A 12,786-nucleotide genomic window follows, 5' to 3' on the forward strand; every position below is an offset into this window, starting at 1 on the left:
TTCAAGATTGATGCTCAGAAATTTAAAAAACATATGGTTAGAGTTCTCTATACGAAATCCCAAGAATATGAAATGGATTGACTGCCTGGCAACAGGGGAGTGGAGTTTGAGAACAGTAAGGTCGGGGCTAATGACTCTATGATCACTCTTATCTGCAGGTAAAAATCACACTGGAAATAGCTACCACTGAACTGGCATTCCTATTTCAAGGGGAAAAATGCAATCCCCAGATGGCACGAACCTACTGTCAGCACTTAATGCCAAAGACAAGATAGACATAGTTACCATAAGAGACAGTAAAGTCAAAGCAGCAATCAAAATAATTTGACTCAAGAAACCCACAGTGTTGTCTATTTAATCATGGTGTCCCTAGGAAAAAAGTACATGAGTACTAATTCTTATTTGATCTGTATAAGAAGGTCAGATCTAGGTCAAGTGAACAGAAGTATAACTTGAATCACCATAACAGAGTGTCATAACACCACAATCAATTCCCAGACTTGAGCCAATTTAAGACCAAGAAACATTTGAATGAAAGGTCAGATCCCACTGAGGAAACATGGAGCTACAGTGTCAAATGTATACTCTTAATCTTTCTTCTATCCTTTCCCAAAGGGACATACAGCTATTTACCAAACTGACATTGCACTGGCCTAAGTGATGTAATCAGGTTTTGGGGTTTACTGGACATTGACTTGGAAGTGACACTGATTCCTACATATCCTAAATATCACTGTGGTCCCAGAGTTAGATTAAGGGCTCACGGTGATCAATGGATCAGGTCCATTTTAGAGTGAGTCTAGTGGGTCCAGTGGGTCCATGGCCCCTCCTATAGTTATGTCCCTAGTTCAAGAATACATCATTGGAAGAGACATTTAATGACTGGAAGAATACTCATTTTGAAATAATTCTGCCTTTCCAATCACAAGGAAAATAACATCTTCTCCAGAAATAGAAATGTTTTCTGTCTGTAGGGTATTTGTTTTTGTTAAGGACCTATACTACTGGTATATACTACTGGTATATACCTATATACTGGTCCTTGTATGTATATATACATATATATATATAACATTAAAATATAAGTAAAGGGACAAAAATAGGAAGCATGTAATAATCTTTTTATGCAAAAATAAGAGCTCATATTATCTTCAACCAAAATAAATACTTACACACATCAAAGCATTAAATATTATATACTTTTGCCAGAGAAATACCAGTTCTTTTTAAAAATACCTATTAACTTCTTGTTATTCTTAAACACTTGGGAGAAATACAAACTACCTCCACTTGTTAAGAAAATGAACTGAAGGGTAATACTCGATCAGAATGGAAATTTATAAGTAGTTTCTATAACCCATTTCTTCCTTAGAGTTAATACTAATAAAACAAGTATAAATGCTACTTTCTTTGAAATGTGAATAAAATGTTCAGCCAAGGGAGTATTTTACAAATCCTGGGGTATTATTTATATATTAGTGTGTCTGGTACCCAAACTAAATTACAGCTCAGACAAGGGACTGAAAGGTCAGGTTTATTATTCACTTTAGTAAAAATGTAACCACAACACTTGTTTCTACATCAGGGAGTATTATAACCATCATTATAACTAATAATAACAATGAAAATAATACAGCCACAATGTATTTTGCATTTTTCAGTAGACAGTAGGGCTTATGGCTAATAATCATTTATATTTACACTGAAGCCTTTTTATGGAGTAGTTCAGAGTGGTTTTCGAATGGTAGCTCATTAATCATTTCAACAAGTTAGTTGGAAAGTTATTATCCCAGTTCAATAGATGGAAAAATTATATCACGGAAAGGTCAGATACATATTTACTTGTCCAATATTAGAGAAGTAAAGTGAGTCAGTTTCAAATCTCTCAGACCTTTTATCCACCCTTTGATCTAACCAGTGGACCAATGCAATTTTGGTTCATACTATGGTTTGACCATCAACCTAAAGTACTTTAAGGCTGACCTCTCTGCTATTACTTTTACAGACCTATAAACACAGAAGAAAATAACAATTTTTCATCTGTGGAGATCATACTAAAAAAAGACTCAGATACAATTAACTTCTATTTCTTTCTTGTTTGAGTCTTATTAGAAACATTTAGCAATGTTGGTGTCTATTTAAGACTGAAATACCAAAAATGTAAATTTCTAATGGAAATTAAAAACATAAATGTGTTTAGTATGAGTTACTTAAAGGAAAGTACCAGTTACTTAAAGGAAATAAGAAACCAACTTTTTATAATTCTCATCCCCAAAAATAATCAGATCACTAGGAAAAAAATGAAAGTTGTTTTAGTAAATGTGACTTGAAGGAAGAGGGAGGAATTAAAAACAAGCACAGAATTTAAACTCAAAGACTGTTTCTTATTTGTTTTATCTGATGATATTTAATTTTAAAAGACAGAAAAACAAAATTGTTATCCTTAACATGAAAATAAACCATGAATATGAATTATAAAGAATTGACTTTCCAAAATAAAATAACTTCAGGTATTTTTCCTCTTTGTCTAAATCATTTGCTACTCCAAAACTGATGTCTATATAGTTTTTCACTAACCTTGAAAATGATCTGAAAATGGATTAAATTCCTATTTAGAAGTATATATTTGCTTATGAGATCCTAAAAAAAGTGAGTTTGCATAAACAAATCTATCTGTATTCACTGTAGTTTGTCTGCTTTCAATATTTAAATATACTATATTTTTAAAATGTTTTAAACTAAGATTTTAAGATTTCAACCAATGGGATATTACATAAAAATGACAATTATAAAGGAAATTCTGTTTAAATATTATAGTTATCTTATTTACCTTAAATTTGTCCTTCAAAACCAATGTGATAAATATGTGTAATGTACCTTACTTCCTTCTACTAGAAGAATTTATGTTAAAAAAATTATAAAAGAAAAAGATGGCCATTCTTGCTAGGTATAATGATTATTTCTTTACCCTTCTGAGATCTGAGAATTCAGTAAATATATAAAAAGTTGAAGTAAAGGAGAGAATAGAATTTTCCTAGAGATAGTGGTATGGGACATTCATAAATTCAGATGACATTCCTGCTAAATTGAGGCAATGACAGAAGAAATACAATTATTTACGGGACATTTTTTAATATGTCCCCTAAATATTTACTTTTGAGGCAATTCATATGAATTGGACAAGTTAGTAAAGAAAGGGGTTTATTTAAAGTTACAATATATATTACTTTAATATCTACGTGCAATATACATTTTAGCATTTTAGAAGTATTTATGTGAAATATATGGGTGTTTAATTGCACATGGTTGTTTAAAAACATTTTATTTCAAAGTTACTTTTGCATTTATCTTTAAGAATACCATTTATATATTAAATATAAAGATCTCACTTCCATGTACAAGCAATGATTCTAAATATCATAATCTTATTTAGTATGCACATGTTTAGTACTCATTTGATACCCAGGCATTCATTTTTGTTCAGTGTTTCCCTTTTACAGTTATTAATAATTTTTGGACAAGATTTCTTTCTGATTTAAAAAAAATATTTTCACTATGACTTTAACCTTTTATTAATGCTTATAAGCTTTGCTGTCCTTCCATTCCCAAACTTAGGTTTACAAGTATTATAATAGATAAGATTGGACTTAAGTGGAACATCCTACTCTTAAAAAATAACTTTCCCACATCTACATTTGTTTAAACCTTATTTTCTTTTCACAATGAAAGCATTATTTTTTGAACTATTTAGCAGGAGTATGAATCATAGCCTTTGGATATATTGAGGAGTTTCGAACATACTGAAGCAGTTTATTTAAAAGCCAGCGATTTTGTTGCCACAGGAAATACTGTCCTTTTTCTCAACTTTCCTTAATGTACAGCTAAATTTTTAATGGCTTGTGAAGTGCCTAAGAAAAATGCCCTCATAATTTCTCTTTCATTTTAAGAATATTGAGATTTTATTAAATTAACCTGATGAATGATGCTTCTTTTGGTACTATAAAAAGAAATTTTAATTTTTAAAACATATTTAACATCACTTTCATGCTTTTCACTGCTCCAAAGACATACTAATTTTTCAAAACTCCCAGTGTCTGATGATATACAGGTTGCCAGCGTGTCGCTTTGATTTAGTGATTCATGAAATTCTAGAGACATGAAATTCTGATGAGTCACGACGTCCTCAATGCTAGTATTACTGAGCAACTTCCAATGCATAAAGCTATCAATAAAAGTAATTCCTGAGAACTAGGATGACTAGATTTTATACTATATAGAAAAGTCTCAAGAAGAAAAATTCTGAAATATCATATGAAGATTACTGGGGTGGGTCAAAAGATGTACTTTCTTAAAACCACAGTCAGACATTCTCAGCTTGGATTCTTATGAAAACTTTGTCCATGAGGTGCTAATACAAACTTATTGTTAAAAAAGGAATTGGACCCTTTATCCTCAGTTTAAAATCTTTCCTAAATTAACCATGTCAGGCATTCTTGGAAGCTATCACCCTTCACCACTGTCATTTGCTGATTCACTTTTCACACTGATTTTAATTCAATCAAATTCGAAGAACAGATATTTTTTATAAACAGTCATATTTAAATGCTTTCAAAATAACTAGTTACTTGCCAGAATTTAAGATACATAAATCTGTGTGTGTGCTTGCATACATGCTATGTGTATGCATGCATGCATGTTACACATGTTCACATCAAGCATAAAGAAATTATAATGTTCCTGACAATGAATATAAAGAGCTCAGTTTTTCCTCATGGTCCCATCTTGCTTTTGCAGTCTTGGGAACGCCCGCAGAGAGTTCACAAAGTTTACCAGTCTGAGCAAAGACTCGGTTTGGGATATAATGTGCTAGTCGTATATACTCATTTAGTGATGGGTCACAGAGAAATTAGTGACGAGCCTCAGGTCACACCAAAAATGGCCATGTGCAGTTTAAATTCTGCTTTTTGAAAGAAAAATAATATTAAGAAAGACTATCTAGACATGAGAAACCTACAATTTTAGAGAGGTTTAAACATTTACCTTAAGAAGTATGTTCCTGTCTAACAAATTCTGATAAGTAGAACCCAAGTTTCTTTCCCTAATATTTCAAATGTCCAAAATAGAGAAGAATTTTAATGGAAACATATTTATATTCTCTCTCTCTGTACATGAACACATACACACACATACAGACACATACATTAGTTTACACAAATATACCAAGTAAAGTATCATTCATAACATTCTGACATAACACAGTGGTACTCAACCCCCAAATGAAGTTTATTTTCTATAGTTTTGTATTGGTAAGGTATAAATTAAACAAGGATATTGAGCCTGATTCACTTAGAAATCTTCTTTGAACATATTATGCTTTTTAGTTCTCAAAAATTTATTTAGTATATTTTAAAATGTCAATATCTAAAGTGTAGAAAGAAGTTAATAATTCCTCCTAAATCAATAGTTTGGACCTGACATAATGTATTCAATAAGTATAAACTTGGAAATGGTCTATACCACCCACTGCACAGCAGTGAAAGAAATAATGTAAACCTAATTACAACCATTATATTTTACTTGATTTTGAAGAGTTACTACTAAAATATCAAATATTTGGAAAATATATATCTAGCATCACCCACAGTCTCATTTACCTAATGGCAGCACTCTTTGCATTATGGGATCATTAAACTTTATATTTCAATCAGTTAACTTTTAAAATACTTGGGATGGAGGATTTCTTTAGAGACCACTTTCATTTATTCATTCATTTAAAGGTTTTACCAATTTCATTTTTTTTTTAATTCACAAGACAAACTTGAAGTGTTTTCTCTTCTCCTGTACTCACAATAATTAGTTTTATAAAGGTCCTTCCTTTTTCAGTTAATACAACATATCCTAGAGAAACCAGGTGTTCAAAATTGTTCTGCATAATTTTCAAGTAAAATTTTGGTATGCAAAACAAAGTACCTTCATATTTCTTGTAATATTTTTAATTAGATAAAGTTATACAAAGTACTGCAAACTATTTTCAAAAGTACCTATTTGCAATTTCCTTTTTAATAACACCTTACTAAGCTTCAGGCAAAGCTGTATCCTTCTGGCTTGACGTTCTCCTTACTGAATACATATTGAGGAGAGACAAATTAAATGATTCAGTTCAACCATACAGACTGCTCCACTCAAAGTATGATGATTGAGATGTATGTATCTATTAGAATTGTGCCATCTATCACATTAATTATTCACAAGTTTCTCCTCTATTCTTCTTTTACAGATAGAGATTTTTACTGACTAAGGTATTATAATATCCTCCTTCAATGTATTAACCTAGGATGTGCATGTGGACTTTTCAAAATTAAAACTTATAAAGAATAGAGCCAAAGTTATTCACTTATTGAACTGCATGCTATATCTTATATTTGTATGTTAGCTCAGAGACACAGTTCTAATTAGGGATCTTAATATTTTTATTTTCTTCCTAAAAGAAATAGACAAAATGGATATTTGAACTATATTTAGATCATGAAAACTAAATACAAAAGTTGTATTAAGTGGAATTTTCAATTTAGTGCAGTTTGTTTTCAAGGCACTTAGTGCTAAGTTTTCTAGTTAAGTATTTATGGCTTTATGGGTAGAGTTTGGTGTTTTGAATTAAAAAAAAATACCTCACAAAATTGTATTATAAATATATTAATGATTCTTTATTTTTCTAAGCTATTGATATGTGAGGTTTATAACAACAATAGCAGACTAAAACTCAGCACACCTCTAGAGTCCTAAAGGATTGGGCAAATCACTCCTCTATCTTGGCTTTCATGTTGTAGAGAAATTTTCTCAACAGGAGGAATTTTACTCCATGGTACAAAGACATAAGGGGAAATTATGTTTCTCACCATAATTTCTAAGAATTTGCTTTTTCTCATTTCTTATATCCACTTCTAACTGTAACAGACTGACTATCCAGTCAAAAAGGTAGAGTGGTGGCTGCAACGTTTGTATGTGTGTGTTTTTGAAAACAGGTTAACTAACATTCACTCAAATGTAGTTTTATTGGACCCCTTAAGTTAATGTATAACCTACCATTACCCATGTTTTAGTGCATGGAAAGTTTGATTTACTTCAGCAGAGTTGCCATTTCAACTTTCTTCATCACAATATTTAATAACATTTCTCATTATGTAATGTCTTAACACCACATTCAATTCCAATAGTGCCACTGCAATTTCATGACCATAAACTCCCCTCATCAAAATGTGATTTGAAACACTTATGTTTTTATGGAATAAAACATGTTTTTATTTTGTTCTTACCTTGGTAAAGCCAAGGGTCTTTGAAATAATAATCTATTGGAATTTAAGATCTCAGGAAAAGCTTTAAATCACTGTACTCAAAACCCAGTGCTTTAAGAATCTTTCTTTCTTTGTGATTATAATAAATAAAAATCACCTTTCTACTACAAAAGTCAAAAGAAAATGAATGAATGCACTTGGATTTTCCTTTCCTTTTTGTATTACTAGGCTTTAAGAGGATCTCAAAATATAAAGAGAATCTAGAATAAAACAGGATGAACTTGCCTTACTAATATTCATGTATACTGTACAGATGTCAGCCTGCAATAAAAGCATCAAGTCTTCTTAGGACTCTTATATAAAATATTTTATTCTCTTTAATTTTAATATCAATTGTTTAGGCAAGTTTCTTTTAGGGATGCTTTACTGGGATGGGATTACTTTTCTTATTTGCAATCATACACAAAAAGGAGAAAATGAACTCTGTGAAAAATAGCTCAGTATTCCAAATTCTACTGGGTTGGAGAATGTTTCAAACTCAGTGCTTTGTCTGAAGACATTTCCATCAGCCATCTGCCTTTAGGATTATGGAAAGATTGGGTATATATTATCAACGAGCAAATTATTTGTTCCAACTGTTATAACTAGTAACAAAAAGGAGAAAATACTCATTAAATACTAAAACTTTCCTTTGAAAAATGAATAATCTAAAATCAGATGTTAAGACAACATTGTGCCAGAACTTACTTTCCCTCTTTGCTACTTTATTCCAACAACAAGGCCTTGGCAGTCACCATCTTTGTACGTTTTGATCAACTTTACCAAGCAAAGAACAATCTGCATCCAGTACTACTTATCAACAAGTTGGAAATCTGTGACTATTTTCTCTGCATAAGCAAGTTACTGTAAGTGATCTTTAAAATTAAATAATCAGAAACTGGATCCTAACTTAAATCTCATGAAATGAAAATAAGGTAACATGGAATGCCTTCATTTGAAGCTAATGTTACAATAAGGGAAAATACCCAGAACTCAAATCTCTTTTTATTTATAAATATTTGTATCATTTAGTTTTGGATAAGTTTCACAAGAATATACATAATTTCTCTTGGGGATGACAGCAACATTGACAAACAGTCCCTGTTATGCCTGTCATTATATTATTGCTAAATCATCCACAATATCAGGACCTGATTTTAGTTACCAGGGACATAGCCAAAACATGGAATTTAAGTTTAATTCTGATTACATACAAATAGCCAGCATTTAAGAAAACCTATGAAAAGGGATCTATGTCCAGTAATTTAAAAAAAAAAAAAAAATGGAAGGAAGGAACCAAGGAAGGAAGGAAGGAAGGAAATAAGGAAGAAAGACATCTTTAAAAGCCTAATACAATTACACAGTAGGCCTCTGACATTCTCTATGCTGGTATAATAACTAAGTGGCAAGTAACACGGAAAGTTATCCCTGTGAGATCCCTGTTGCATGCTTTAATTATAACTAAAAATTTACAACAAAATCAACCCTTGGGTAAATTGCTCTTTGGTTTAAATCTTCATTACCTCCTGGAATTTTGGTAAAATCACTTTGTTTTTAAATTCAGCTGGTCCCTCTTTCTTTACTCCATTACAGAAGTCAAACAACAAGAACCAGACATTAATTTTAGAATGAAAAAGTTTTGTGTGTATGTGTGTTTGCAAGTCCAACCTCTGTATACAAACTGTTTAAAAAAAAAAAAAACAGATGTTTTAACATAGTGCTTTATTCCAACTTAATCTCATCCTTGAATGAACTTCCTTCAAGTTTCAACCATTAAAAAAAAATAAGCAAAACAGTCAATTTCCTGGTGGTTGTAATTTAATTAAGTAACCTTTCACACTGAGCAAAAACCCAAAAGCAAAAGGGTCATTAATCTTTCTAGTGATTAGAGACACCTCTAGAGCTTCAAACATTTACCTCTCCTTCCCCGCAGTAGAAATGCTTTTAGGAGGATCATGGTTCATACCTCGCATTCCCTGGAGCCAGAGATGGTATATGTGCAGGGCCCAGATCCATTAACGGATATATCCATGGTCTCAGAGTTTGTAGGCTTGTAGTCCACATAATACTCCTGTAAAGGGGAATTCATTTGTCTTTCAGACTCTCTGGTCTTTTTCCGCCGCCTCTTCATAAGAGAGTGTTGCTGAAGTTGTTTCATGCTGGCTGGGTAGCGTTTCCAAGACACATAGATTACCAAGAGGATCATGGCCACCGAGAGAAACAGAGCCACACTCCCTGCAATAATTTTGTGAAAGGAAACATGCTCATACTCTTGCTCTGTGCCAGGAATCTGAAACCCTGGGGATGGGCTTGGTGTTTCAAGGGTGGGCTGGGTGGGGTCAGATTTGGAAAATGTAGGTTTAGGGATAATCAGAGGCTTCTGGGGTGTTTGGGGTACCAGGTGTGATTTTTCTGTGTTGACCACCTGAACTTCAGAGCAGATATTATATGTTTCTACTGCATCACTAACCTTCTCACCCTGGATATGCTTAGGTCCTGCACATATCATAGTGCTTTCCTTATTTCCTTTGAAATTCTTAAGCCAATAAAAGAGAGGACAAATGCTCCGACTGCATTCCCACATATTTCCAGACAAAGTGATGGATATTAATGATATCCACGCATTAACAGTTTCCTGTGAGATGTTGGTAAGCTTGTTGGAATCCAAATTCAATTTTTGCAAGTTGGGTAGACATTTAAATGTGCCCGGCTCAATTCCTTGGATGTCATTCCCTGATAAATCCAAGTTGTGTAAGGAGCTCCAAGTCCATGTTAAGCCTTGGCTAATGGAACGAATCCTGTTCCACTGTAAGTAAATTGAGCGGAGATTGAAGAGACGTGGAAAATGAGCAAAATTGATCTTGGAAAACTGATTGTGCTCCAAGTGGAGCTCCTTCAACTTTAAGAGGCCAGCAAAAGCATTTCGGGACAAGCTTCGAAGACGATTATAACCCAAATCCAGAAAGTCAAGATTTCGACAGTCTTGAAAAACTCTTATCGGCACAGTCTTTAATGAGTTAGATCTCAAGTGCAAAATGATGAGTTTCCGAAGACCTTTAAATTGTTCCGATTGCAATGTCTGAAGTTTATTGTAGGAGAGATCCAGATTGCGGAGATTGGGAACTGGGTGAAATGTTTTATTGTGCAGATAGGTAATTTTGTTGGAGCTTAGAATTAATTCTTTCAGTCTACGGATCCCTTGAAATGCATCTTCATCCACTGAGCTAATGTAATTATGGTCAAGATAAAGCCATATAAGCTGGTTAAGGCCCGCAAACTGATTGGATTTGAGTTTCTGAATGCTGTTGAACCTTAATGATAAGCCTTGTGACCCTCCAGAAATGTTCTCAGGGATATCTGCGAAAGCATGAGACTCACAGTATACAATTTTGCCATCACATCTGCAGTTCTTTGGGCAAGCTCTCTGAGCCCCCGTGAGCATAACAAGCAGCAGTGTAGGAAGTAGCACTAGCACCACACGCATGCCTCTCAGCTGCGTAATTAAACGGAAACCTACAATATTAAAAAGAAGACAAACGCACATTGTAAAGCTATTAATATACATCACCGCCAGCTTACCGATATCAGGGACATTCCATCTAGTGCAGTAATGGGACAGTTGATTTAAGAACAATGTATTCAACATCTGAAGTCTTATTTTCTTCAGTGTTGCATGTTTGCTATTCAGGTTTCCTTGTTTCTTCCTTGATTTTCAAATCACCACAGTGCCGTGAAACTAAGAAAAGCCTTCCCGAGTTTCAGGAGTTCATATATTCATCAACAGTGAAAAGCACACAGCCTGTCTTACCACTTAATGCCAACATTTTAATAACAGTAATATTTGGGTAGTCATTCTGTTGAACATCAGCACCAAAAGGAAGAGTACCGAGTCTTCTGGTAATGGCAAAACTGTGACTTAGAAAATCCCGTACTTGGACATCTTTCCTAGTTGAGCAAACAGGCTTTGATTTGACAAAAGAGCTTCAGTAAGCTGTCAAGATAACCCAAGTTTGTCCTGCCTGAAATTGTATCCTTATTGCATAACAGAAGAACAATACATGAGCTCTGAACAAATGGCATTGGAACTAGTATGGGCAAGCAACGAAGCATGGTATGAAGACTACTAACAGTGTGAGGTACTCTCAATGTGTTAATAAGCATATATGCTCTCAGCATTCCAGGAAGATCTGCCTACCGTGGCTCTCCTGCCCAGTGATACATCAGCTCAGAGCCCTAACTACTGATAACACAGAACACTCCAAAGTTAAGATTGTCAAATTCTTACTAAATATTTGCATAAAATGGAAAATAATTTTGCATAATATTAGTTTTGCTGTTATTTTTTAACAGTTGCTTTTGCAAATTTGAGGAATAAGCAAGAGGAGAAGCAATAGAATCTCACCCCCCCATTTCCATCCTGAACTGCTCAAATTTCTCAGACTTTTTTTTCCCTCCCCTACCTCTATTAACTTCCAAAAACCTGCAAANACTTCTTTCCTCTATCAACAGTAGATTTATTATTTCTTAGTGGTAAGGGAGAAAAAAAAAACCTGTGTGCTGCAGTTTCTTTATATATCTTAAATATTCATATTTTAAGCAAGAGGCAATCAGCCAAACCTCTAATCAAAAAGCTCTCCTCCTTTTACTCAACCAGTTTTTTTTTGTTGTTGTTGTTGTTGTTGTTGTTTAATTTGAAACCCGATCTTGATCTTGCTCTCTGCCCTCTTGCCAGTTACAATCTCNCTGCTGGAAATTTGGAAGCTGTGTTTAGGATACAGCTTCAGAGATAAAACAAACCCTTGAGCGACCTCTGATAAAGTAACGACCCCACCCCTACACACACACAGTAAAGTGTTCACAATCTTCCTGACAGGGACCAGAAATACAAGCGTGGTTAATATTATCAAGAAATAAAAGCAAATACAATATTTATCTCAGGCTCTATTCCCAAGCTGTAGAAATGCATCCGTAAGAGACAGTAAGAGACAGTCTTAAAGATATTTCTTTAGAGTCTGTTTAAGTCCGTGTTACGCATTTACGGATTTAAAAAGAAAAAAAACTAAAAGGAAAACGATCTAAAAATATAATAGCAACTACATGGAGTCAACTGGCAAACTCAGAGGCTGCTGCTTTTTGCCTGTTTCCCCGTCTTTGATCAGCTAATGCCACGACTGAGAATAGGAAGCCAAGAGGATCAGCTTTGCTAAGAAGGAAACAACAAAAGTTCACTTACCCATCCTTTGTCATCCAAAAACGTTTCCCCCTCTCTCAGCTTTCTTCTTATTTGGTCTCTCGTGCTGAATCCACCACCACCTTCATGACACAGTGCGGCTGTCATTCACACCATTCTGATCCCGCATGTGAGCTAGTAGCCCCATACAAACTTCCCCGGAGAGGACAGGCAAAAAAATATATATACATATATGAAAAAAAAAAATCAGCATGGGGTGGGTGG

At 33.8% G+C, this 12,786-nt stretch overlaps 1 protein-coding gene across 1 annotated transcript in view; it reads right to left on the reverse strand.

Annotated features, from left to right (window-relative positions):
* The window catches only part of LRRTM4 (leucine rich repeat transmembrane neuronal 4), a 699,153-nt gene that overhangs the window by 685,908 nt on the left and 459 nt on the right, over positions 1-12,786 (reverse strand). Inside the window, exons 2-3 of the mRNA XM_077761382.1 lie at positions 12,565-12,644; positions 9,298-10,844 (exon numbers count right to left, since the gene is read on the reverse strand). Of these exons, the coding sequence (XP_077617508.1) occupies positions 9,298-10,844; positions 12,565-12,568 (1,551 nt within the window). The 5' untranslated portion in view covers positions 12,569-12,644. The remainder of the gene's footprint in view (positions 1-9,297; positions 10,845-12,564; positions 12,645-12,786) is intronic.

This window comes from Crocuta crocuta, unplaced genomic scaffold, assembly GCF_008692635.1.
Source record: "Crocuta crocuta isolate KB4526 unplaced genomic scaffold, BGI_CrCroc_1.0 scaffold263, whole genome shotgun sequence".
Classification (NCBI taxonomy): Eukaryota; Metazoa; Chordata; class Mammalia; order Carnivora; family Hyaenidae; genus Crocuta; species Crocuta crocuta.